This window comes from Stegastes partitus, unplaced genomic scaffold, assembly GCF_000690725.1.
Source record: "Stegastes partitus isolate 25-593 unplaced genomic scaffold, Stegastes_partitus-1.0.2 Scaffold24, whole genome shotgun sequence".
NCBI lineage: Eukaryota > Metazoa > Chordata > Actinopteri > Pomacentridae > Stegastes > Stegastes partitus.
Window position 1 is genome coordinate 337,747 of NW_007577755.1, and position 26,307 is coordinate 364,053.

General features: G+C 40.4%; 1 protein-coding gene across 3 annotated transcripts; it reads right to left on the bottom strand.

The window, feature by feature from the left end:
• Positions 1 to 26,307, bottom strand: ampd2b (adenosine monophosphate deaminase 2b). Of its 3 annotated transcripts, XM_008295996.1 has the most exons (19): positions 18,790 to 18,878; positions 18,473 to 18,608; positions 12,254 to 12,378; positions 12,025 to 12,155; positions 10,283 to 10,351; positions 10,093 to 10,195; positions 9,752 to 9,941; positions 8,492 to 8,633; positions 8,296 to 8,385; positions 7,112 to 7,241; positions 6,804 to 6,998; positions 6,573 to 6,704; positions 6,305 to 6,468; positions 5,186 to 5,312; positions 4,918 to 5,081; positions 2,706 to 2,826; positions 2,347 to 2,520; positions 740 to 850; positions 1 to 647 (listed from the first exon to the last, which is right to left on the bottom strand). In XM_008295996.1, exons 3-19 carry the CDS (start codon positions 12,281 to 12,283, stop codon positions 432 to 434), a joined length of 2,289 nt encoding a protein of 762 aa, XP_008294218.1. In that variant the 5' UTR covers positions 12,284 to 12,378; positions 18,473 to 18,608; positions 18,790 to 18,878; the 3' UTR covers positions 1 to 431. The 3 variants fall into 3 exon arrangements, with proteins under 3 accessions (XP_008294218.1, XP_008294210.1, XP_008294226.1); XM_008295988.1 differs by lacking the exons at positions 18,473 to 18,608; positions 18,790 to 18,878 and adding an exon at positions 26,199 to 26,307; XM_008296004.1 differs by lacking the exon at positions 18,473 to 18,608 and having other exon boundaries at positions 18,790 to 18,862.

A 26,307-nucleotide genomic window follows, 5' to 3' on the forward strand; every position in this document is an offset into this window, starting at 1 on the left:
TTTGCAAAGTTGTTCCAGATTGTCTTCTGGTATTTGAATCCTTTGTATAGGTTTTTATTAGCGAGTTAAATTTTGAATGTGCACATTATTCAAGGCTTGATACAGGAATGACAGACATCGTACAGAAATAGGGTCACAAACCATGAAAATATAGTTGCTGTTGTTTTTTTTTTTTTACATAAATAATCAAGAGACATATTGCATTCACCATGACAAATTAAACAAAGGATGACACAAGGAGACTAAAGGAAGCAAACACCATGGGTACACAGATTTAGGTCCTCTCTCATATTGCCATAGTAGCAGCAGCACTCATAATCCTCCTGTAACCTTCCACAGATGTGATATGTTTATATCCAAATCTGTACAATGTCCTGACGTGGAAACGAGGGAATGTGGTGGGAATTCTGTTTGTGTTGTGCTTTGCATGTTCACTTCTCTGCCTGCACAGCTGCCATACACAGACTGCCCTCCTCCTCGATGGTCTCCAGCTCATCGGTGCGAATCGCCTGTGTGATTAAATTCAGCTCCTCACACATGGTCTCGTACCGATACGCCACCCTGATGTCAGGAACGTTGGTGCGTCTGATGTCGTTGCTCTCCTGTCCCTCCTTGATGTAGTGCGGGCCGAGCCAGTAGCTTTTTGCCTGATTGAGACGAGAGGTGAGCGTGACAGGTCAGAACAAGAGACTGGTGAGATGAAACTGGATAATCTAATGTGCTATAAGGTAACTGATACCTTGTGAGAGAATCCACTCATCAGCACACTGTTTCTGGCAAGTTCACACATGTCACAGGAGCTCAGTTTCCACACCTGAGCGGCAATGCTATACTCCTCCATCAAGGGCTCCTGCACAAAAGGAACACAGTTAAAAACACTCTGTACACTGAATGTTGAAGGACTTCAGTACTGTGCGGTAGGGATTTCCCAATCAAGTTTTCATGCACTCAATCTGATCTGAGTTGTTTATTTAGTATTTACCGATACCCAGCCCCAATCTCTTTCCATTTTCCTACATAAGGCACACAACAAGTATTGTAGATTAGCTGTTGCACCTGATTGCGCCCCTAGGTGGAGCGCCTTGCTCTTTAATACTGTAACAACTACAAGCAGAGAGCATTGTAGGGGTTTAGCTAGTAAAGGTGCATCATGACAAGTCTTCTGTGATGCTTCATAACATGCAGCCAATGCACATGGCAAGTGACAATAGTATCAACTGTTAAAAACATGTCCTATCCTATTAGAACTAATTAAAGTCACTCTTATGGCCTGTGCCGTGCATCTGTGACTTAGAATTGAAGCTGATCAGAAAATAGTTTAAGTTAGGGGTTCTGAATTCATGATATAAATTAATAAATTGATGAGGATGAATTCATCAGGAATGTTTCAACATATAGGACACTTGTGTGATTGCGGATGTAAACAAAGGATCAGAGATTGTGCTCTGACTCATGTCCATACTGATCATTTAAAAACTGTCTTGGTCGGCCTAATCCCAATCTTAAAGTGGAGATCGGGACATCCCTACCATATAAGGTGTGTCAGAAAAGTTCCAGGACTGATGTCACAAAAGATATATGTCAAACTCAAACTACAAACTACAAGTTTTCCCCTTCGAAGTAATCCCTGCGCTGTCATGGTGAAGCAGCTACGACTTGTCCTGCCACAACTCTCACCTCTTCTCGTGCACTGAATGAAGCAAACGCCACAGGATCTCTTTGTAGACGTGCTGGTTGATCATCTGAAGGGGAAAACTGGTAGTTTGGGTTTGAAATATATCTTTTGTGACACCAGTCCTGGAATTTTTCTAACACACCTCTTATAGCATTTTTATTTGAAGGTCCCATTTGGCGAAAATCCATTTTTATTGTTTTTTGTAGCTGTTATAAACTTGAAGGTTAAGAGCTGTTAAGATATGAAGATATTAACTTCTGCTGTTCAGAGCCATTGCCAATCTGTGGCTCTGCATTGCTAAAATACTGTGTTTGATGTCCAAATGCATATAAATTAAACAACTCCTGCACTGTGAATTCTGTGTTATTTCCATGTAAAATGATCTAAAACCAGGGGTTATACAGTCACAGTGAAGTGAATCTTCTACTATTTTAAGCTGAAAAAAAAATCAAAAAACACATTCTGGGAGAGCATGTGAGACTTCCATTAAGCTGCTAAAAGGTCCCACATTATGTGACCTTTAAATCTCAAGCAGTTTAGCTGTAATTTTGCTGTCGACACCATGAACCTAATAAACATTTAGTGGTATTTACAGTGGATTTACAACTTGGGGGGACAAGTGGAGGTTAAAAGTGGCTGTTCCAAATGTTTGAGCGGTTGTGTGTGCTGACCTTGGTGAAGTGAAACTGCAGAGGATCGTCTGTAGACAGAGAAACCATGAGGCCTCTGGACAGATACTCTGGCAGAGGGTTGCGATGGTAGCTGAGGAACAGGCTGTTATTGCTGAGAGGAGACATGGCGATGCCTATCTGGGCCAAGTAATACAGATACTGCAGCACAGGAGCCTGAAGGAACAACGACAAGCAATGCATTAGAATTACTGGAATGTACCAGCCCAGATTTTCCATGAGCGCTTAAAGAAGAAACAGACTAAAGTACAAGGCCTGACACATTCTTTAGATTCATCAGTTCCTTTCAAACTCTGGCAAAGCGTGTTAAATAAGCAGCTGTTGTGACATTGAGGTCACACCTTCCGGAGCAGCAGCCCATGTGAGATATTCTCTGACAGCATGAAACCAGACACCAGATGATGGATCGGTCCTGCTTCTCCACAATGAGGGCGTAGGACGAGTGTGTGAAACCCCCGCTGCCTGGAATGAAAAGACACACAAACAGTGGGAGGGTGACTTCAGTTTATTAAAGTATATTCTGCATAAATGAACAACTTTTGCCGTTGCCCAGGGCCTCAATTACAAATCCCAGGATAAGAGGATAAATCCCAGAGTTTATTTTCTGGTTTGTAACCTTAATGAAAATATCAAACACATTTTAATGAATGAAAATACGCTAACTGTTTCTAAAGGGTTTAGTATTTTTATTTGGATGACGTTGCATTGTGCAATGAGCCTGTAATGGCAATTTTTCAATGTCCTAATGTTCTTTAATTGCCGTTACTGCACAGGTGGAGCAGAGTGAACCAACGCAGACCAAAAACAGAATTTCTAGTCTGTATAATTGCCGTTTAGTGGATGCTTTATTCGATGATATGCAAGAAATGAAAATACAGTGGTTTATATCTGTGCTGGTCTGATGCTGGTCTGGTGAGAACTGTTGACTCTCCCCCTACCTGTGCCTTCCTCTTCCTGTCACCTGTACATACACACCCTGTATCCAGTTACCGCCACCATGTGTCCAAATAATCCATATTAAATTACCTGCCAACAATAAACATGCTACAGACCCTGTGCATGCCTAAAAGCTAAGCATAGCATTGATGCTCCTGCTGCACATGTTCCACAATAAAGGAAAGATTATATATCGCAAAAATCCATTTCTACTGCATTTTTTATGTCTTAAAACTTGAAGGTGTAAAATAAAAGCATAGCTGGTTAATGTTACCATTACCTTTGAGCCTTAATGCTGAGGGACATTCAGAGTTCATGCATACTTTCAGACTGATTGTGTGGTCCTGTGTTTTCAATGTCACCTGCAACCTAAACTCAGTCTGCGATTACATCTAGATCCGGAAGAACCGGACTTTTCCCCGTGGCTGTGAACAGACTGCCGCAGGAGCCATGACAGTCCCAGTTTACGGACTCATTGTAACAAATGCTCTTTTGCACTTTGGTGTAGTGTTTGTTTGCTGCTGTTTTGTTGTTTGTATCACCTTTTAGCTTGTTTTTCTTGGACGGTGATCATATTGGCTGCTGCAAAGATGACGCCAAATGAACTGTATTTTTTCTGTACGATGACAATAAAGCTTCTTCATCTGTTTGCTTCACTCCTGTTCTCTGTGCTCACATAAACTGCATTTTGATACAGCCACATTTCCAATAAAACTGCTTTCATTTACATACTGTTCTGTTTCTGTTGTTGTACAGTGGAACAAGTATAAATACTGACTGAAATGCAGCCCATTGAGACTCCGTGTTACCTTGAAGTAAATGGTCTCCACTTATATAGCGCTTTTATCCAGTGTTTTGTCATTCAGCCATTCACATCAATGGCGACAGAGCTGCCATGCAAGATGCTGTCTGCCATTGGGAGCAACTTCAAGTTCAGTGTCTTGCCCAAGGACATTTTGACTGTGGAGGGGCAGGGGTTCGAACCGTCAACCTTGCGATTGGAGGACAACCTGCTCTACCACCCACCCGTCACAAGTTGCTTGGGCCTGTTTTCTATGTCAAACGATCGCAAGTGATAAAAAGTCTTTGTCTCACACACAAATTTGTGTCTGTGTCAGTTGCTTTGCAGTCATAATTTTTCTCAACTGTCATTCACAGATGTAGAGAGAGTATTCTTTCTGAAGGGGACGTGGGCGGCTACAGCTTTGTTAAATTTAAAGCTACAGACACTAAAAAAAATCCTGTTTAGATCAGGATTAAAAACCAGGAGTTATACATTTATGGTGAATCTGTAAAGTGTTTGAAGTAAAAAAAATAAATAATTGGGGGCATTTGAGACACTTTTATTAGTTTTGCTAGTCAGGGGCTTAATATTGAATCTTGTTTTTGATAGACAAACTTTGTGTTTGAACTATGAGAATCTTGGTTTTTAGATTTAAAATATGGCATGCATACACAATAATAATGCATGACGCTGACTATACACCACAACAGAAAGAAAGATGAGGTTCCCCTGAATCACATGACGTATAACACTTGTCATATGACTATTGCTGCAGACACCAACATAAAAAAGCAGATTATAGAAGTCAATTGAACTGAGGTGAGCTGACTTACCTGCGCAGGTGATTCAGCACAGTCATGTTTGCATACATATAGTAGAGGTAGTAGGAATAGGGCGGGTTGTCCTCCTCAGTCCAGTTGACCGGCAGCGGACTGTCCAGGTTGAAGATATGTTGCTCTGGTTTGGACTCATCATCCACACTGTCAAAACCCACGACCTGTGTGAGGGACCAAGAGCAGATAACGTTAAACCCTCTGAGGACTGACCGCCAGTAAATCTGATTGATCAGATGTGTATAGTTAGGTAGTTTAGAAGTCTCACATGCTGGAGGAAGAGGTGCAGCTCTGGGTGGCTGCTGGGGTCGACGGTGACTTCAAACAGAGGCATGAAGATGTTCTCCAGCATTTCCTGGAAGTTGCACAGTTGTTTCTTTGTGTGGTAGACATCGCTTTGAAGAGAGAATAAAAGCAAAGGAAAAGGTCAGCTGTAAGATGATCACTGATGAAAAGTTGTAGTCGTTATTTTACTCATGTGTGCGAATGTGATATCTATTTACCAAAGGCTTAGTCGCTGTTATCAGATCGTATTTAACAAAAGTACACTTTCTACTTTTTCACAATATTCTTTTACAACTACAAGTCCTGTTTTAAAAAATTCACCAAAACTTATAAGCAAAAAGCAAGTATTAGAGCAAGTATTAAAGGTAAAACATGAGAAAACTGAATTATTACAACACATTCAGCAATTTAAAAAGCTGGAATCAAGTGCAAACAAATTATTTAAACAGAGATAAAACAGTCTTCATGAAGCACATGTTTAATGGGTTTTAGCTCCTCTGTGTGCAACAACAAAACTGACTTAAACATAGATGGATGGTTTAAGTTGCCTCATTATTATTAGTTTGTAGCACTGCTATTCTGTATGAAAGTATAACACACCGGTGCATCATCATTCATATCTACATGTAAACATATCATACCTGTACAGATCCATATGTACATTTGTCACAGCTCATATGTCTGTAAATATATGCATTTGAAAGATGTACATACTCTCTGTTATATCTTTGTTTTGAGCTTTATTGTAATGCAGTATTTCTTGTATTGCTTTATCAATGCCTCATTTGTACCGAGCTGCTGTAACATGTAAATGTACATGTTTACCAATAAAGGTTATCTTTTCTTATTGTGTTATTTATGAAGCTTGCATAAGTGTATTGTTTCCTTGCAACATGGAGACACAACAACTAATTGCTATCTCAGCATATTATGGACTGTTACATTGAAATACTGCATTAAAATGCACAGACGCAGCAAATTGTACCTATTTATGTAATTCAGAATATTCCATTATATCTGATAATCAGTTCAATAAAATACTAAATCTGAGCTACATTTGTCTTCACTACTGTATTTATGTGCAGTATTTGAGAGAACTCACAAGAGTCGTGGCACTTGCACAAGCCAGCGCACGTTATCAGAGTAGACCTTATGTTTAACTGCCCACTTGGCCAGTTTGTCCCACTCGTCCCTGGATCGCCCGTAGATTGACAGCCTGAGCTCCACGTTCTGGTATTTGCTCTCCTCCAGGTCGGCCATCACCTCCTGCGGAGCAGCGACACAAACAGACGGTCAGCAGAGGGCGCCAGCACCTCATGCAGTCATTCTGCTGCAAACACAGAGCTGTTGTGTAACTTGCAAGTGAGCACCTTAATGATGTGCCCAAAGTATTTCCCCTCGATGTAGTTGTCCGTTTTGATGAAGATCTCTCTCAGGATGGACTCGCCAATGGGGTTGTATTTGGCGTTGAACTTGTCAAACCGATGAAAAGTGTTTCGGTCCTGCAAGTAAAAGTTAAAACGTTGTGTCTCAGTGTCATTTTCACATTGTGGCACATTTTTGAGAGAGCTTTCTGTCCATCCTCCATGTTCACTACTCACTGCATGCATGTCCAGCGTGTCAACACTCAGGTCAAAGGCCGTCAGGTTCATGGTCTCAAACACCTCCATGAGCGTCTGACCCTTCCCTCTTTCCACGTGCACAATCTCTTTAGGATACTTCTTCATGGCTCTCTTGATAAAACGTAGAAGGTGCTTTTGGTTCATACAGGATGAAGCGTGAATGTGTGTGTCAACCTGTGGAACAAACCACACAAACAGGAAAAGAATTGTATACGTGTTGGAGTCTGGTTTTGGATTACAACTGATAATTATGATGAAGTGAGGAAGAAAAAAGCTCTCAAGTTCACCTTACGGATATTGTAAAAGTCTCGATGTGGGACCTTCTTCTGTGCTGCGAGCTCTTTCATCTCATTCAGCAGGATGTGCATCTGGAACTTGGAGCTGAGGTACTGCAGACGACGGTAGCAGAAGGACTTTCTGTGGCAAAAAAAAGAAATATTGGGCACTTGATACACTGAGAATTAAGTTAACTGGTATTCTTTGTCCTTATGAGTTCATTCAAACAGCAGATAAGAGACGATCAGGTCAGTGGCAGCATTTTAGGTTCAATCTACTAAAAAATGAGTGACTGCAGTTCTAAACTGTACTCAGTAAAGCTGGCTGAATCCTTTATTTCTCCCATTTTGTCCTTTTACTTAAATTTTTTTAAAGCCTGTCACATACTTAATCCTGTATTAATCACTTTAATTAGTTTGGCCTCTCCTGTTTAATTCACACTTTTGACTATCTTCAAGTGAATTATAGCTCTTTAGGGAATGACAGCATTTACTCTTTAGTTCACCATAAAGCCTGGATTCTTAAGTTGACACATACTTCTGGGACAATTGTTCTCGATACCTCAGCAACCACATTATGTATGTGTATGTTTGTATAGACGTTTATATAAGTCTATATGGATACGCACATTAATAATTGTATATGCGGTTCAGATGCTTTTTTCTTGTTCTTGTTAAGTTGTATATACTTGTTTCTAGTATTTGAAAATTCTTTCTTTTTAATTTTTTATTTATTTATTTGATTGCTAGTTTATTAATTTATTAATTAATATTTATTTTAAATATTATTATTATTATTATTCATAATAGTAGTTTTTTCTTTTATTATTATCAATTACTTATGCAGTTATTATTTATTTAATTGTTAGTTTATTAAATTGTCTGTTAATTTATTTACACTTCTTTTAATTATCAATATTATTATATAATTACTACTACTACAGTATAGTAGCATTTTCTGTTTATTATTAGAATTTATTTATTTATTCATTTATTTGATTTTACATATATATACAAATATATACAAATATATACACATATATACACATATATGCACATATATGAGTACATTTTATGCAAATCCTTGTCAGTTTCTTAAGCAACTGGCTGAAGATGCTGATGTGAACCAAGACACTGTGACTAACCCATGTGACTTCAAAAAAAGAATATCCACTTCAAATGGTGGTTCAGCTTACACTGGTCCGTTGATAATGAGGGCCATCATGACGTTCATGTCGGCGATGTACTCCTGCAGGTCTGGATAGGGCAGGTCCACCTCTGTGCTCCTGTTGGCAACATATGAAAGTTATTGTTATATAATGCGTGAACTGAGTCTAAAAACATCCTGAACATAGATGATGAGGCCTGCATGCACCATCACAAATATCTCACTTTTCCATTATGTTCCTCGTCGTGTACACATGCATGACACCGCCCACCATCTTACAGCCGTAACCCATGTCGGGGGGCATGCTGCCAGGGTCCTGGTTCTCGTAGGGGTGCGTTTCAGAAACAGGTGGGTGCACTGTGGCATCTGAGAGGAGACAGAACGTGGAACAGTGTCACTGCTCTGAGCGAGGTGGGCGCGCACATGCAGCTAAGGTGAGCCTACACGTTGTGAAAGCCTGCTCCCTCGAGTGCAACAGATGGACGGTGAAATCTGTGGCTGTGTTTTAATGTGAAAGTGCTGCACATGATGCTGGAAATCAGATTACCAGAGCTGTAGTAAGTAAGCAGAGCTGGAACAGAGTATTTAGGAACAGAGATACAAATAACCAGTCATTTTGATTTATCTTTTTCCCACCATGAAGGTTTTTTTGGGGGAGTTTTTCTTTATCTTTGCTGAGGGTGTCTTGTGCGACAAAGAAGAGATCAACCGATTATCATCCTGGCCAATTATCAGATCCAAAACTTAGCATTGTCCAGATTATAAAAATGGCTTTTTTTTTGGCGATTTTGGATAAAATAAATGAATTTAAAAATGCAATACTTTGGTTCAATTCCAGCTGCTTTTCTGTCCACAGCACTATCTGGTTGGTCACATGTGACAAGTAGCAGCCTATCAGAACTGAAGGATGAACGCTGAAATGTTCTCTTTAAATTAAACAAATGCAAAATATAAATATGCAAAGAACGTTTTGTGTTGAGTTGTTCAGAATTTTTTATTAAGACTTTCATTTTTTACTCTAAATGTATATCAGTTCTTTTTTTTTTTTATTGTCGGCCCTAAAAAAAACATATCTGTTGTAAAAATTGTTGCCAACTGTGTCATTTGTGGCTTTACCATTACAAATACATCAACTTTTTAATTATACATTTTTGAAAATGGTAAAAAAAAAAATAGCCCATCACTAGTTTCCAAAGATGGAGTTGATGTCTTGAAGTTCTTTGTTTATTCCAACCAACAGTCCAAAACCCAATTTATTCAAATTTCCATGATAGACAACAGAGATAATCCTCAAATTTATAAACTTAAGCCCAAAAAAATGCATTGTTTCCTGAGTAAAGACTTAGTCAACCATTGTTGACCAGCTGATTAGTCAGCTAAGCATTTCATCACAAATCAGTGCTTCCCACAGGTTCCACATAAATGCTCTACTTTTCAGTCTGTGACGATAGCGAGAGTGATGCTGTAGATGAGTTCAAGTGTACCTGCAGTGACTGTGGTCTCTGGAATCTCCTCCTCATAGACATCTAAGTCCAGAGGTCTCTCGCTCAGCTCCTGCAGGTACCGAGAGGTGGTCCTGCAGAAGCTCTGCAGCGACAGACCCATGTACTTTTCTCTAATGAACAGAGCCTTCACCACACATTTGGCAGCATCCAGCAGATCTGTGAATGGAACCTTGATGGGAGAACAGCAGAAGCAAAAGCAATGACTATAAAAGCAAAACGATGACAGAGGAGGTGTTATTTAACTGTGAGAAACGTCACAAAAGAAAGTCTGTGCCTCTACTAAGAACTTTTTTTGTTACTGTTATACCACTCCAACTTACCCCACATTTCTCTTCTCCAGAAATAGTGACTCGCTGGTACTCTTTCTCTGGAACCACTTCTCTCTCCTGCAGGTCAGGAGATTGGCTCTGCTCCTTCATGTATCTAATAATCCATAAACATGTTGTAAATGTACTTCTCAGACAGGTGAAGAGACATGCTGAGTGGTTAATGAAATTGCTTTTGACTCACTCCAGATCTGTGGCACTGTCAGTCTTCATGAACTCCTGTTTGGCTCGCAGGAGGATGTCAGGTTCAAACCTGAGGACAGGTAAGACTGAGTTCACTTTGGGATTATCACTGCAGAATAAGACTGCAAACACAGTCACATGTGTTGCTTAACTAACTATCTACACTTGTGAGCCAAAGTTTACATACACTTGTAAAGATCATGTGTATTTTGGTATTCTTGGGTTGTTGATGACTTCTATAACTCTTAATTTTTTAAGATGGAATCATTGAAACGCACTCGTTTTTGTCACAAAAAAACAATCATGCATTTTGATTATTTCATAGATTTATTATAAGTCTTCTGGAAATATGACAAAATTTTCTGGGTCAAAAATATACATAACAGCAATACTAATATTTGGTTAAATGTGGCCATTTTCTACTAAAATAGGCAATTTTGGTAGCTTTCCAGAAGTTTTTGGTTGTAAATATGACTGCTGCTGTTGACAGAATTGGTACAGTTCAACTATTTAGTGTGTTTTGTTGGTTTGTTTCTTGTTTCTTCATCATAGTTCACCTGTTCTTAAAGGGGTCGTTAAGTTAGAACTTTGGGGAGAACACTCTGAAACTTTAATTATAGCCTGGTTTAACTATTTCTTTTCCACTTTTACAGTGTTTTTGGGATTACTGTGTTGTAACACCCAACTGCATCCAAGACCCAACCTTCTGGCTGATGATTTTAGGTTTTCCTGAAGAATGTGGAGGTAATTGTCCTTCTTCATTATTCCATTTACTTTGTGTAAAGCACCAGTTCCACTGGCAGCAAACAGTCCCAGAGCATAATACTGCCACCACCATGCTTGATGGTAGGTTTGGTGTTCTTGGGGTTAAAGACCTCACATTCTCTCCTCCAAACATATCTGGTCATTGTGGCCAAATGGCTTGATGGTTTTGTTTCGTCTGGCTACAGAACTTTCTTCCAGAAGGCTTTTGCTTTGTCCATGTGATCAGCAGCAAACTTCAGTTGAGCCTTGAGGTGCTGCTTGTAGACGAAGAACCTTGTTCTTCCAAAGCAGCCTCTCAGCCCATAGCGATGCAAAACATACTTCACTATGGACACTGACAGCTGTGTTTCAGCAGCCACTAATTTCATTGCAAACCTGATGTTTGATAATTCTTGATTAACTCTTGACCATCCTGACCTGTTGTCTCTCTGATAGCTTTTGTGTTTTGTTCCTCACCTTAGCAGTGACACAGCTGTACCATGCACTTTACACTTACAAACAATTGTTACAGATGATTTTGGGACCTGAAGCATCTTTGAAATCTCTCCTGACTTGTTCAAGTCAATGATTTGCTTTTCCACATCTTTGCTGAGCTCCTCAGGCTTTCCCACTGTAGTCTTCCTGGCTAAGTCTGACGAGCATATTAAATAAGCCTCATTTAAATTGGCTCAGAGGAGTCGGAATGTGATTAACACAGCTGTCAACATCAGCAAAAAGAGAAATTCAAGTTGCTGTATGTATATTTTTGATCCAGCAGATTTTCTCATTTTTCTAGAAAACATTTGTTAAATTTATGAAAGAACAAAGACAAATGATTGTTTTTTGGTGACAAAGACGGATGTGTTTCAATGATTCCATCCCAGAAAATGTATGTTATAGGAGTCACTGTAAACTCAAGAGTGCCATGATATCGACGGGCTTTACGAGTGAATGTAAACTATTGTTCACAAATGTACCTTCCTCCTTTCTCCCACTTACTTGACATCCTGACTGATCTGTCGCTCGAGGCGCTGACGTCTCTCCTCCAGCTGTTCGATGGGGCTGTCTTCAGGAAACTCATAGGGGGCGCTTCGCATCTCACTTTCTGCCAGGCTGCGGGAGAACAGCTCCTTCACATAGACACACATACAGCACAAAAGCAAGAGTGAGTTCACAATAAAGCTTAACTTATTAGGTTAATAATTCAACACAATGATCGAGGACTGACTTCAGCAATCTCCTTGTATTTCCCATCCATGGAAGTACGCAGGTCAATGGACTGTTTCAAGGCCACAGGGATCCCAGGCAAGGAATGCTGGGAAGTGAGGAGGTGGCGAGCACCACGGAGATCAACTGCAGATAGAGAGGGGGAGAAAACTGCATGTTAAATACTGAGGAATTCTATGAAAATCTAGTCTTATTGTGAGACTTAACACATAAGTAAAAGCACATATTGTAACTTTGAATGGGACAAATAACATATTTCTTTTCCCACGAATAAAGCTCATGACAGACTCAGCATCTAAGAATATTGAGGAAAACATAAACTTCCTCTTAAAAATGTAAACATGCTCAAACACCTTGAACCCCAAAACCCACCAGCGGGTTTGAAATGCATGTTATCTTATAAAATTGCCAAAAATTTGTTAGAGCCAGAAACTGAAAAGGACAGAATTATCAGATATTTAACAGTCTGGCACAAACAAATCTTGCGCGATGTACAAGTTCTGTTGAGAGAATGAACCAAATCTAAGCTAAAAATTGTGACATTCCATCAAAATCTCTTTTTTCTACATGTCTCGTTTAAAAAGTCAACAAAAAATAAATTGTTTACATGAACCAGATACTGTAAAAAGCACAAAAGAGGCACCATTAGTAACTCAGCTGTGAGCAACTTTAGAGTGGCAAAAACTCAGTGACTCTTCAGTTGGACTGGGCTGAACTGCAGGTTGTGCATCACTTATCTAATGCACCTATAGTCATTTTTGGTTTGGTATAAACAGTAGCTCCCATATACAGTTAGCAAATGCAACACTTTTTAAGCTGATTGTGTCTTTCGGTCAGTCCGTTGCTGGTTTAAACTGTCAGCTGAGTGTAAAGCTATTAGAGTTATCACATTGTGGTTGGGGGCTGCAAGGTGGCTCAGTGGTTAGCACCGTCGCCTTGCAGCGAGGAGATCCTGGGCGTCCCAACAGGGACGCGAACCGGGGATCTCCTGGGGGTCTGGGATCTTTCTGCGTGGAGTTTGCATGTTCTCCCCGTGCAGCATGGGTTCTCTTCGGGTTCTCCAGCTTCCTCCCACAAGGTCCAAAAACATGCTGAGGTTAATTGATGATTCTAAATTGTCCGTAGGTGTGAATGTGAGTGGGCTTGGTTGTCTGTCTCTAAGTGTAGCCCTGTGATAGGCAGCTGGCTCCAGCACCCCCGCGACCCTAGAGAGGATTAAGCGGTGTATAGATAATAGATGGATGGACTTCATGGTTGTTCTTGATGCTTTCAGGGATCTTAAAAAGAAGCGTTTCACCATGAAGTAATGTACTGTCAAACACAGCTGACAGCGCTCTGAGTCACCAGTGAGGTGAGCTCCACTGTTGTAACCATCTGTTTTTCTAACAAAAGTGATTCAGTGCAGTTTATTCACTCTGAAGGTTTTTAGCTGAAGGTTCCTTTGTGCATTCACTGAAACCCCTCTACAGTGGCTGATGCTTGTTACATAGACTTCCATTGACAGTAGTTAAAAAGTAACTCCTCATAGCAGCAATAATTTTAGTTAGGGAAGATCACAAATCAGCTTTACTTGCAACAACTGCGTCGTATTAACTGCCAATGAGCTTATCAAGTGAATAAAACTATAAAGCGTCTCTTCAGTTGGCCCAGTAGAAACTAAGTGGGTCAAACAACCATGACTCAGTTGAACTCACTTATTCAGCCTGCTGAGAGATTTTTTTTTTTTGCTTCTTTATTCCTGCAACCTGTTGCTATTTCACAGAGCAGCCTGCAGAAGCTTGTTGTTGCTCTTTTAGTGGGCCTTTCCACAGCAGTGGAGGTCTGAGCTCAGTGGCTGTTTGTCCCTGGAGACACAATGGACCATTCAGGTGGAGTGGCCATCAGCACATACACCGGCTAATACAGTCCATTGTCGCCACCGCAAGACTCAAGTCTTATACAAACCCAGTTGTCATGGAAAGACGAGGAGGGAAAATGAAGGGGGATGGTCCTTGAAAAGAAAAAAAAAAAAAAAGACTCGGGACAAGGACGGCTGTGAGTGGACGAAGGTTGTTAACGGCGATGAGGAAAACAGAGAGGTTAAGTATTTGCTGGTGAGAAACAGAAACAATGACATGGCTTTCAATGCCGTGTTTCCCCTCGGGTGTATATTTAGATAGATATTAATCTTTCCATTGAAACTATGCACCTGCCCCTGAAATATTTATCATCCTGCTAAATATTTCATCCCCTGCACACTAGAGTGTCAGTGGGCCTGTTGTCCACCGGTATTTATAGAACATCCACACTGGAAGGTCAGAGAGGGAACACTGTATGATACCTCCAGTCTGTACCCAAGTCTGATTTATTTAATGTCTGAGTGTGTCTGCTCTGTGGGGACAGCAAAGGAGACCAGAGAGGCGCACTAACTGGGCCAATTAGGACTCGACAAAAAGCTTCATTAAAATGTATGAAAACACTCGGTGAAGCAGACAGAACGGTTGCTATAAAGAGAATCAGAGATGACGGTAAAATAACTGGCCCGGCCGCAACTCACCACGTTTTTATCACCTTCTGCTCAACACCGTCCCATCATCACGTCCCACTCAACACAGAGGACAAGTTTTTCTGCACCACGAGGCAGAAATGTCGAAACATACACTCAGACTAAAGTACTTTAACACTGAGGGATGTTTTGCCCCATTAATCCTCTAAACCCCAAAATCTTCCAGCAGGCCAAAAATGACACCATTTATCTGAGCCAGAAACTGTAAAGAGAGAAAAAGCTGTCTGACTTTCAACTTTCTGAAAGTTTTTGGGGTACAAGGTACAGTTTAGTTTGGAAAATTAACCAAATCTAGACTTCAAATTGCGATCTTTTATTAAAATCACATCATTCTACATGTCCGATTTAAAAATTCACCAAAAACACACTGAGTACACTAAACAGATACTGTATACATGAAAAATTTGGAGATGTCAACTGTCATGTGATTAAATTAAATAGCAGCTGTGTGTAGCATTATCATTTCTTCCACCATTAGGAGTACCTATGGGAACCTTGTAAAAATGTTTTCAGTTTTTGAAGAACACATCAATAAAGAAATTTAACTTTAATTTTTTTTTATTTTTTTCTTTAAAAAAAAATCATAATGCTGCATAGAAAATATTTTGAGTTCTCTTTCCTTTTAGCAACTGTGGTGGCAGAAAAATACAATAGGAGTTGATTAGTTCACTGACAGAAATTAATCATCAACTATTTTGATAATCATCTCAGTTCAAGCTCAGTTCAGTTGTCGAATATATTAGACTTTATATTTTGGAGACAAAATAAGTCATAAAAACCTCAGGTTATAAGGAAATTATAATTATATTTATACTATATATATATATATATGTTTTTATATAATTTCACTATTTTCTGACTTTGTACAAACAAATCATTGGTCGAGTAATTCAGAATATAATGTGCAGATTAATCACTAATGGACATAATGATTACAGCCTTTGTCAAAATGCATAGAAACTAAGGAGTCTCCTGCAAATTTCACAAGGAGACCTTGGCTGAACACATATAAAAATAATAAATACAACAATTAACTTAACCCTCCTATTACCTTCAAATTGACTGGCATCTTGTAATCTTGTAATTTGACCCCAGCAATTTAAACTTGCAGAGAATTATCAAAATTCTAATTGTTACCCAAGTGTGTGTAAATAGCCCTTTAAATAAAACAAAAAAAAAAAACATGTCAGTCCCTTATTTAGAGACATTAAACACTGAAACAAAGATAACAAGAGCATTAACATTAATAGCAGTGATTTTTTTCCAAAGCAAGGTTGAGTCAATGAAAAACGAAACACATGCTGTGATGTTAAACCACTCTCTCATTTACAAAGTCTACTAACTGAAGCCACAGACTGATGCTCCTCTGCTAATAAGACGGGACTCGTTTGTGCAGCAGCCGGTGACCATTTCTATCTCCTCTGTCGGTTTGGGGCGTTTCAAATCGTCCTGATTCGAGCGGACGCCGGTGTGGAGGGCAGGAGGTGACCAGTGGCAAAGACATCCACGCTGGGCTGCAGCAAAGCCGAGCCTAGCCAAGCCTACCAGACCCGGAGCTAATCCCCTAATGGCTGCTATATTTGGATCAGTAGCATCTATGGTTACATAACAACTCATCCCCCCACAGTTGGGCAGCAAACCACTCAGAAATTACACCCAGCTACGTTACAGTTGGACATAATCTTGCCTGCATTAAGGTTTTATTGATCTAACAGCACGAGGGCCTGATGCTACATGAGTGTGGCACACTTTAAAGTGCAACCAGATGTCTAAATCACAAACATGTTGAATAAGTCACACAGTAACACACAGTCTGCCACAGCTCATCCTCTCATATTGCTGCTGAGCCTTGTGAGGGAAATTTCTTCCATGTTGGTTTCAGGGCTAAAAGACACCTTTGATGGAGACAAGCCGATCATGTCCCCAACAGCAAACAATGATGTAACAGAGTCAAAGTCAAAGGTGTTATAAGTTTGCACAGGTATAAAGACACCTTGCAAGAAAATGAACAAGCAGTTTGACATCTGCTGCTTTCCTCAGTCCACCTTCAGTAAACTAAAACACCTTCATCTCCTGAAATTTCCTCCTGCACGAGTGAACCTGCTCGCAAGATTTCCATCACAACCCCTCCACAACAAGGTCAGATAGTATCAGCTTGCAGGGAGACTTCCACCGCATGCATATTTCAGCAGCAATACAGGGCGTCCAGAGTCCTAACTCGGGTCTAACTCACACCAGATGGCGCGGCGTAAACGCTCCTCAGGGATGCAATGACAAGTGGAAAGTCATCCGAAGCCATATGAAGTCAGAGCCGGGCGAGAGGTCAGAGGTTAAAGAGACATCCTGCGGAAATTCATACACAGAGCTGCTTGCTTTTTTTTCCTGTCATCTTTCTTTGGAAACTTCCCAGAAAGAGCCAAAATCATAAAAATTCTGCATAAATACATTTTGGATGATTATATTTGAACATGTCCTCTCTTTTACCTCCATCTCTCTATGTGTTTACCACCCAGCAAGGCTATGCATCACCGAAAGCCGTCTACCTGCGTCCGATATTAGCTCACAAAAAACAAAGCCAGTGACTCACAGCCTCTGTGGCAAATGTCTCGCAGTGAAAGCCGTATGTTGTCACAGCGAACACGTGCCAGTGTTACCAGAGAACAACAAACATAAACAAGGCAGCAGAAGAGGTTCAGCTGAAAAGGTTAGCACCACTTGATGAATGCAAATATTAGAAATGTTGTTTAAACATTAGCATTCATAAGAAAATTGTTAAAAACTGGCCACATTTTAATGCAATTCCAGAGCTAAATGACAAAAAATAATAAAATCATGCCAAATGCATATTAGTCTGAAACCTGGGATGCATTTTGATCAGTCAGTCACCAAACAACCGACCTGTAAGCAGTTCTGCTCCCACAGCGAACAGGTTGAGACATTAACGCACACAGAGTCTGAAAAATCAACATGACTGAAGTGTTTCATCCAAAAACGTGGCAGACACACACTTGAACAAAGCATTTGTTCACTCACTATCATATGAGGAGCCTCCTGTCCAACACACTTGTATAGCAAAGAGAATGCAGCAGGATCTAACAGCCCTCCTCTGCTTCCTCCTCCAGCATCCCTGCATCAAACAGCTGACATCTCTCAAGATGTGTAATGAAAGAAACCAGAGCTGCTTTAGTCTCTGCAGCTGCACAAGCTGCACGTCTTGCAGGCCGGTGTTGTGATGTGTTCCTCCTGTATTTCCTCTACTCTTGTCAGTCTTCCCACTTGAACCATAAAGACAGACAGAGTGCCCACTACCCTTGACAACCATTTCAACCTGATCCCACAGTTGCAGGTGCAGCACGATTTATCGACCCGCCTCCTTGTGCAGAGTTGCACCTTTTTTCTTTCTTTTTTTTTTTGCATGACTCCCGAAAGACATGAGAAAGCTGCTTTTTTGTGGGACAATCAATCGACACACATTCTCTCCTCGGCACACTAAAGACAGCACTGCTCCGGGCTGTTACACAAAGCCGTCAAGGGACAGGCAGAGGAGAGTGGCAGTGATTGTGAAAGAGGGGAGAGAAGAAAGAAGAGGGGGGAGAGGGAGGGTGAGAGACAGGGGAGGGGGAGAGAGGGGTTATTTGTGCTTTCTTGCAAAGGGATGAGGGTAGTGGAGCGTACCTGTCTCCTCAGAGCCTGCGTTAACCAGCAGCTAGCAGGGCCGAGGGAGGACAGAGAGACAGACAGAGGGAGAGAGAGGCTGTCCTGGCAGGGAGATGGAGCATGCCGAACAGCAAATGGCCCAGGATGGCGTCTGCTGTCCTTTCAAGATGGGTTAAAAACATGATGGGAGGGAGGGATGGAGAGAAAACAAGAAAGAAACACTTCAAACACTCAGTCAAATGTCAAAACTGGCACACACACACACACATGCACATCAACACACTCACAAGCAGTCCACCTCCTCTACTCCCTTAATCTGTCCCTGTCATACATACAAAGAGCTGGTCCAGCAGGTCCATGAACTCCCCCCTCACATCCCAGTGTGTGACCCCCCTCTGCCTCCTGGTTCAGGCCAGCTGTCGCTGCACTAGCTGCCTCTGGAGCTGATCCTCCTCATTTAAATGCCTCTGACATCTATCTGGAACGTACCACAGGAGGGTGAGGAGGCAGGGGGGTAGAGGACGTACATCACCAGCGGATGTGGATCGTCCTGCTGTGATATTCTCTGACAGCACCCCCTCTGCCGTCTGCTTTGTCGGCCGGCCTGTGTTTTGCTGAGGGGACCATGTGTTTGGGATGTTTGTGTATGTGTGTGAATAAAATGGTGCTGCCTCAGCAGTGAGGTTGGACATGTCAGGGTTCTTTTTTCTTTTTTTTTCTTTTTTCATTTCCGTTCTCTGAATAGTAGCAGTCTGAGAGAGATGACTGTCTAATAAATGAGAACTTGCCTCCGTCTCCTCTCACATGAATGAAATTAAAGGGCCAGCACATTGTCCCCATTATGTCTGCAGCAGTCATTTCTGGAACATGCCTTCCCACGTTATAAACACAGGCCTGTGTGTATGTTGTGGGAAATAACACGGTAATAACTCAGTGAAATGCTGCTGTTCCATGACTCGATGTCATCATAACAAAATGCTTATAAAATCCTTCATTGTGTCTCTCCAACCAAACCTCCCTACTTATGCAATTAATTCAAATTTGCTCTGTATAACAGCAACAACCTGATAAATTGACTAAGGAAATTGCTGAAAAGCCTGAATGTTTCAGTGGGCTGCACTTTGCCTGTGATATGTGTCAGAATAATCTCCATGAATATCAATTCTATTGAAACACACTGCAAAGAAAAAAGCCAAAATCCCATCAAAAGGTGTCTAATGTAGCTTTTCTGACAGTGTTATAAGGATGCTGATTTGGTTTTCAAACCCAATCAGCGGTTCTTTGTGTAGGAAGTGTTTGCACTGAGTGTCTTATCTTCTCTTGCTCAATGCTGTCAAAAGTTCAGCTCAGTTTGCCTTCACTCAAACCGGAATAAGGAATCTTTACCTTTTCTGACCAGACTCTTGCGTAAGCATTCGTGCAGTTTTTCTAAGATAAGGCAGACAATATTCTGTATCTCTATCACAAATTTAATGAAAAGACCAAATGAACAGCGTGTCAGTCTGTCTCTCTCTGCATTTTCTGGCTTCCTGCTAAATTTTTAATATTTTTTCATTTTCATTCTTGTCCAGATTTCTAATTTGTGTGTTCATGTAAAATAATATACCTCAGTGTGCTCTGGGTTTAAATAAAGGTGGAATGAATTAAATAAAGCACACATGCTAAATAACTTCCTGCAGAAGTAGACACTGCTACTTTAAATTTAGATTTGACTGGTGCTGAGTCTTTACTGCTGTATGTGGAACTGAATCAATGGAAGAAGTTGTGGCCCAAAGTTGTTAATGATTTTTTTTTGACAACAATAGAATCCTATGAAATAGAGGAAGAAGCTGTATTAAAATGTAGCTACGCAGACAATAATAAGTGGGAAGATTAGTGTTAGTTTTGGTCTTTTCAATGCAAAAACCAGCAAATAGAAAAGTCCATAATCTTGCCAGCTTCATCCTTTTAACAATAACTTCTCGAGACTTAAAAGTCAGAATTTGCACACAACTCTGTACAAAACACACACAGTGACAACTTTATATCTATACAGAGGATGTTATACTAGAAATAAAATAACATCCTGACTGACATGAAAGCACAAACTGAAATAAAATCCATTTACAGTCACCCAAGACTCAAAAGCACTGCTGACCAGAGACGTGCATCAGAGTTAACATGACTACGAGCAATTTACCACTCTGCCTCTCACTCAAATTCAAAATTGCTTTCAAGAGGTGTAATCAAATTGTTCAGACCCCACGAGAAACACAACATTGATTCATCAGTGTGGCTGCTTCAGACCAGACTCCCTCTGTTGGTCGAACGCAGCATCACAGGACATGAGCTCATCATCCTGAGGAGGATTCAGTTAAAGAGTTCATGAAGCTCTACAGGCCCGAAAAGCTTTATTTAATTCAATAATAATAAAAAAAAGCAGCGGAGGACCTCTCTGATGCTTCATATTATATAAAACAAACAATGTACCTGGATTAATATTAATGTTGATGCATTACTATATCAGAGGGGCAAACAGAGAGCACATCCTCAACCAAGGCCAGTGTCTGATATCACAGTTGTTTTTTATTATTTTCAGGAAAGTGATCCAGATCCCCAACAAAACTTATTTGTCTTTTCCTGTGTCCATGCTGCACCTCTCTGCCAAGTCCCATTAAACTCAGTTTTGTTGTTTTTGCATAATCCTGCTGACAGACTGATGGGTGGCACTGAAAACATACATGTACCAAAGCAGGAGCTGAGCTGGAGGAATAAATCATACTTTGGTTTTGCATCCAGTTGAGACAGAGCAGATTGCAGCTGTGCCACATACTGCTGATCATTTTCATCACAGGAACGCATCATATTTTGATTATGAAATGTTTTATAGTTTATTCTGATTGGCAATTAATGTGATGATTATTTTGACAGCTGTTTGTAAAGTAAATTGTAGAGAGATGTAGCAAAAAGTAGAGCTGCATCTAGTAGTTTACTCATTTGTCATTTCAATGGATAAATTTGGTCTAAAAAGGGCATAAAAATCTGGAACATTCCCTTCATCATTTATCAAACCTAAATTGGCATCTTTCTGTGTGATATTTTGTCTTGCTAAAAGTCCAATTCCAAAGTCAAAAGATTCATCACAGGTGACAGAAACCAGGAAATATTTAAGTTTTAGAAGCTAAAATCTGAAACCTTTGATTTAGGCTCAAAGTGATGAATTGATCGATTAATCAACAGCTCTGATAGGAAGTAGCATCAAACAGAAATAGTCACAGTACATTAAAATTGTGCTTAATAATTCAATGCATGCTACCACTGAGTAAAAGGCCCCATTAGACAACAACGTGTTTCAGCAGCTACATATTTGCTTCAGTCTAAGACACCATCATGCACTGTACCTTCAAACTGGCTCTCTTCAGGTCGATGTGCTGCATTCAGCAGCTGGTGGCCTTTTATCTACTGCATCACCCTTAAACATGAGCAACAATACAACAATGAGGAGGTCTCACCCTCAGGGCACAAGTCCATCAGGACCCGTAATCAGGTCGGATGTCAGTTCAGACACAAACAGTTAAACAGCGGGACAAACTGTAGATGCACAGTGAGGAGTGACTGACTGAAGGTCATCAGCTGAGGGCGTGTCGAGGCGAGTGTCCCAATGTCTCGGTCAATCATTAAGAAAAATTTGAGTGATTACTGGTGCAGATTAGGTCCCTGTGGGGGAGTGATTACAGGGTGGGTACAGTGTATGTTAATGACACATTGTGACACATGTGTGGGCTTGTAAGGATGACAGGGAGTGACACAAGCAGAAGAGGTGTGAACGAGATGTGGGCAAAGTACAATCTGTCCAAAGGTCGTTTATCAGCCTGCATTACGCTGTTAAAATCAAAAGAATAAAACCCCACCCTGATTCTACCCCAAATAACTACAATTGTCCAATGGTTTTCTGTCTTTCTTATTTTATAGAAAATTCAGTAAAATTACTGACGTTATCTGTAAATAAACGACCCAACAGCTGTATTAAGGATTAGGGAAACAATACTAAATCACATTTATCTTTTTTTCCCCACAGAAACGGGATTAAATACATTAAGCAAAAATATAAGCAGTGACACCACAACACTCCCCAGTTATGGCTTCTTATACACTATCTCTGCTTTCTTAAATTACATGCTGATGACTATATGATAATTTGAGATGGAATAACCCACAAGACGTTGTTTATTTTCATCAGGTAAACAGGACAAACTGTTACTGGCTTGTAATTCTCTCCGGTGGCAGCCTGTCGTATTTATTTTCCAGTATTGCCAATTAATTCACTGCTTATGCGATGTAGACATTCATAGATTGACACATTCCTGGAATGCGGTGATGGCTTCCTTTAAGTATGTACCTCTCGTAATAAACTTTTTATTGCCATAATATTACTTTAAGATTTTTTTTCTTGTACTTTTAATGGAAATCTTATCCGTTGTACATTCAGACACTATAATTCAAACATGCACTGCTCTTGAGGTTGAATCTTTCAGGCATGTTGCCTCCTCTGAGCCTGCAGCGGTGGTGAGTTTTTAGAAGCTACTGTCTACTGTACTGATGTGCTTTACTGTCCACACCTGAGTAGGTGTGAATACAAGTGGGGAGTCTCGTATTCTCACCTCACTCTTGTTGCTGCTCTCAGTGCTGCAAATATTTTTGCACTTTCTCCCCTAGATATTTACTTATGATATTTACTTACTGAAATAAAACTCTTATTGTTGTCATCTCTGGTGTCAGTCTCCACGTTATGTTGCAGCTCATGAGCCATGTCACAGTGCATAATGACCATCTTTTGTTTTTCAGTTCCTCCTGCCAGTTTATACAGAATTATATGTGAATAATTGGTTGATGCTGTACTTTTTTTTTATCTGAATCATTGTATTTGTCAGTCAAACTAAGACTTTGCTAACAGTTTTTCAAAGTTGTTTGATTGTATTAATTGACTGTAATTATTTTAAATTTAACAATCTGTAACATAAAACTGTTTCACTACAGAATTGTTACACCTATCAGTTTACTGAAGGTGTTTAATTACAATAATTCAGGGAAAAAGCTGTAAAATAACATCTTCTCCACAAATCATATAAAGAAAATATCCATAAACGTAAATTTCTTTCTTTCTTTTTTTTCTTTTTTACTGTGTATTGTCTGAATAACCATTTTGAATTGGGAAGCGGTTTGGTTGTGACGTGTATTTTTATTGTTTGATGCTCTTATGAAAGCATTGATTTATTGCAGAGGTGGAAAGTAGTTTTGCACTTTCATTCCTGTGTACTCCACTACATTTCAGAAGCAAGCGTGTTTTCGCTCGACCGAATGTTTATCCGACAGCTGCTTTGTTGCACATTAAAACCATCTATGACTAACCCGTAAACAAATATCTACGGCTACATAAATGTGTTGTCATCTGATTTAAGTGGTTCAACAAGTGCAACAAAAAAAAAACAACACGAGGCGCAGAATAGAAGAGTGAGTGGGTGTCACCCTAATCTCAGAACTACCTTGTTTCACAGCCAGAGAAGTGATTCACTCAGCTGAGCTCCACTCCACAAACCCTGCAATAGTGTGCTAAATATGGACGCTATGCCGCAGAACTTCACACAATAACCGCACAAAAGAGCAAAGTGCTGTTGGTAGACGTAGGACGATAAATTATGTGCAACCTTTAAAGTGCTGGTTGGATCCTCTTGCAGTCTTCCACGTCTAATTAACTGCTTACTCTCAATAAAAAAACGACTAATAAGCTGAAGATCCTCCAGCATGCAAAGTGTGAATTTAGACAATCAGTATTGACAGACTATTGAAAGGAAAGTGTCACCCAGTCTATAATTTATGATCCTACTGCAACAGAAACAAGAATTACATTTCCTTGAGCATTTTAAGTCATGACATTGGCAATTGTTCAAATATGCCATTTACTAAAGTCAAAATACCATTTATCTGCAGCTTGTGTTCACTGCATGTACAGTATTTGCACAGACTGTACTTCTGAGAGAGCCCATTTGAAAAAACAAAAGAAGATGAGTCATCTAAATGTCATCTTTGCTTACTCAGATGGTTCCCAGGATGCTTTAACAACATAAAATGTTAATGTTAATCCAAATATGCCTCTGCAAAGACTTTCTAAATCAATCCCTGGAGGCATGAAAAATTGAATCTGTAAGCAGTCCGCTCAAGGAAAAGAAATCTCCCTCTGCCAATACTGCCTCTCATCAATTCTTTCCACCAGCTTGAGGGCAGTTTTTGTAATTCCACTGTGAGCTACTAGCTGCAAATGAGGGTAATTACTGAGAGCATCTTGACTGGGGGGGCTGGAGAATCGCTCAGCCCTCCTACTGTTGCATGCATTGTCAGGGTTCAAAATCAGTCTCTGAATGCCTCGGCAGTCACCGTAGTGCCACAGCATGTCACTGTCGGTCCCCAGTGGTGATATGACCTGTGAGCGAGAGATCTTTTTAAAGATACAGCATGTTTTTAAGACAATGTTATGTGTGCATTATGTAATTCTCATGTTTTAAAGATCTGCCAATAGGGGGAGACTGTTTTATTTACTCCAAATAAACACATCAAGAATCAAGTGTGATTTTCCTGACACAAGTGCATCCATCGTTCTCATTCGGTGTTGTTGCAGGATATTAATATTCATGTGTGGGAAAGAGAGAGAACCTGCGATAGGGCTGAAATTATCACATCGCATTTGCATATTTTTTGCCTAATGAAAGAGAGCCCTCAGAGTGTGATTATGGTGCTAAAAGGCACAGATACTCTCTCACAGAGTCATTCTGACATGAATGCATCAGTGGTTGTTTGCTTCTGTTTAGGAATATTATCATTTACTTGATATTGTAATAAACCAAACGACTGTGTTTTCGATTTTAGAGAAAATAGGGTTAGACTGGGAGATGACTGAACAGAAATGTTCTATCATTTGGCCATTCCTCCCTCTTTGTAGTTTGGGTGAAAGGCCGACCATGTGCATACATCACAGTGGAGGCTAATCCTCTCATTCAGCGGGGGATCAAGTCATGAAGGACCAACCTACATATTATCTGCAGGCCACATACTGGTATCAAACTGAGTGAAAAACACATTCATCTCAGCAAGACATCACTGTTCTCAAAGGAGAAGCCGACATATAGGCACTGAAAAAAGAAACATTCTTAGGCTAAGCTTGCATTGTTTTTTTTGTTTTTACTGCATGCAATCTGATTTTTAAAGTGTGTCACAAGCCAAAGCATCTCCAACTTATAAAGGAGCGTGCAATCCTTTAGGCTATAACAGTTTTCACCATAAAACCAGTCACGTAACACTGGAACTGCAGCGGCTCATCTAACTGCACATTGGCTTTGCAGTGGATGATGTGCATGTTGTGCAATTTTTAAAAATAAAGGATGAAAGGGATCACCAGAAGCCAGTGCACTGATGTGAAATTGCAGAGCACAAATGCCAAAACCCTCCACTCAGAGCATCCTCTGTCGCACCCCCCCTTCATCAACAGGTTTGCATTCCCCCAACTACTTCCACAGAAAAAGTAATTCGACTCTTCCTTTCGTCAGTGTTTTCTGTCACTGATCCTCTAAAATCTAAAATCAAAACTCTGATTTCACATAAAGATGCAGAATGCAGAGCTAAACCCTCAGTTCATGTGAGATTCCTGCTTCTGTCACAGGACCAACACACTCAAAACATCACCCCTCTCCATCCCCAGACCCCGTCCACTCACCTGTGCTGGCTGTGTACTGCAGGCTTCCCCGCTTCCTAAAGGGGGAGAGGGGCTTGTTTTTGACCCCGGCTCCCCCGGCCGTGGCTCCGGAGGGCAGGTTGGAGGACAT

Bases quoted from the DNA above. Each gene is read 5' to 3' on its own strand.
- ampd2b (XM_008295988.1), bottom strand. From the start codon at position 26,307: ATGTCCTCCAACCTGCCCTCCGGAGCCACGGCCGGGGGAGCCGGGGTC. The intron at 7,242-8,295 runs GTAAGCTGAACC...TTTTTGCCACAG, and splicing joins CTCATTATCAACGGACCAGT to AAAGTCCTTCTGCTACCGTC. The intron at 648-739 runs GTATCAGTTACC...CGTCTCAATCAG, and splicing joins TGAGTGGATTCTCTCACAAG to GCAAAAAGCTACTGGCTCGG.